The sequence below is a fragment of the Gavialis gangeticus genome, unplaced genomic scaffold (assembly GCF_001723915.1).
Source record: "Gavialis gangeticus isolate Ggan-Ray unplaced genomic scaffold, GavGan_comp1, whole genome shotgun sequence".
In the NCBI taxonomy this organism is placed as follows: domain Eukaryota; kingdom Metazoa; phylum Chordata; order Crocodylia; family Gavialidae; genus Gavialis; species Gavialis gangeticus.
Window position 1 is genome coordinate 55,572,149 of NW_017729025.1, and position 1,437 is coordinate 55,573,585.

The 1,437-nt window shown below is 57.8% G+C and overlaps 1 protein-coding gene across 1 annotated transcript in view; it reads left to right on the top strand.

Annotated features, from left to right (window-relative positions):
• PGF (placental growth factor) overlaps window positions 1–1,437 on the top strand; it is a 12,719-nt gene that overhangs the window by 940 nt on the left and 10,342 nt on the right. Inside the window, exon 2 of the mRNA XM_019519916.1 lies at window positions 318–360. Within this exon, the coding sequence (XP_019375461.1) occupies window positions 318–360 (43 nt within the window). The remainder of the gene's footprint in view (window positions 1–317; window positions 361–1,437) is intronic.

Genomic DNA, 1,437 nt, shown 5'->3' on the forward strand with positions numbered 1-1,437 from the left:
CGCGCTGCGCTGCGGGCTCCGTGCGGGGCGTGGGCAGGGCCCAGCCCGCGGGATGCTTCACCTTCCTGCCTCTCCCTCGGCTCCGGCCGCCGCTCCCCGCAAGAAGCACTAGGGGTTAGTGGGGCCGGGACTAGGATTGTGGCCTCTGCCAGCCCTCCCCAGAGCACCCTCCAGGCTGGTGCAGCTAAAGGGTGGGAAGGCAGGTTTTGCCCCCGAAATCCCCTCCAGTGAGAACTGGATGCCTTTTGCTGAATGGCCCTAGGGCTCACCTCTGTGCCCTTTTCTCTTTCTTTCTCTCTCTCTCTCTCTCTCTCCAGCGGCTGGATGTGTCCCTTGGAAACAGCACCTCGGATGGGGCAGGTGAGTCTCCTCGTGGATGTGAGAGCTCTGGATCTCAGGGGCTGGAGGGCTCTGGAGGGCTCTCCTCACTGCCGGGGAGCTCTGGCCCCCCTCCGTGCACCCCATGTGGAGCAGGATGCAGCCCCCGTGTGCTCCCCTCCGTGTCCCATGGTGGGTTGGGAAGATGGAGAGGGAGGGCCAAAATGGATCTGCAGTGGTCTGGTGTGATCTGGGCTGTGCTCTGGGGCAGCCTCTTCATCCAGTGAGGCTTGGGGGATCTAAGCAGCAAACTGCTTGGGGTGAGAGGAGACTTTCTCTGGGGGCTGCCTATGTCAGTATTGCCCCTTACAGGCTTTCTTCCTCTGGAGCACCAATTTGGGGCCACAGAAGCAGAATTGGGGGAATGACCTAGATTAGATAGATCCTTGTTCTGACATGGGAAGGGAGCTCCTACACCAATGGTATCTGTGTGGGATCCCCCAGGCCTCCCCACCCTTATCTTAAGGGTATAACATTTTCCTGAAATATTCCGCACCAGCTGCTGTCCTAACACCCCCATTTCAAGGCTAATTTAACTTGGCAAATTCTAGAGGGTCCAGAATCAAGTTTGTAATGGCCACAGCTGCAATCTTGGCTCTGAGCAGTGCCATGCTTCTCCAGAATGGATGGAGCCTCTCAGTGTCTGAACATGAGAAGGTTGCCTGACTCCAGCCCAGGGGACAATGCCTGAAAGTGGAAGAGAGAAGCAGATAGGACAGACCAGCAAGGAGAGAACAAACCTGATAGTTGGGTCCATAAAGCTGAGGCTCCCTTGGGCTGTTGTGTGTGCAGCAGAGCTGGTTCTGATGCCTGGTTGCCCATCAAGACTCCCAGCTCTCAGAGCTGGCTCCAGCCTTGCACCGGGATGATTAATGACTGCTTGAGGGAAGGGGCAGCATGGTATCTCCTGGACAGCAACTGACAGCCCCTGGGGGGGGGGGGGGGGATCTCTTCCAGTTCTGCCCTTCCAGGAGGTTTGGGGCCGCAGCTTTTGTCGGCCTTTGGAGAAGTTGGTGGACATTGTGACTGAGTACCCCAGTGAGGTGGAGCACCTGTTCA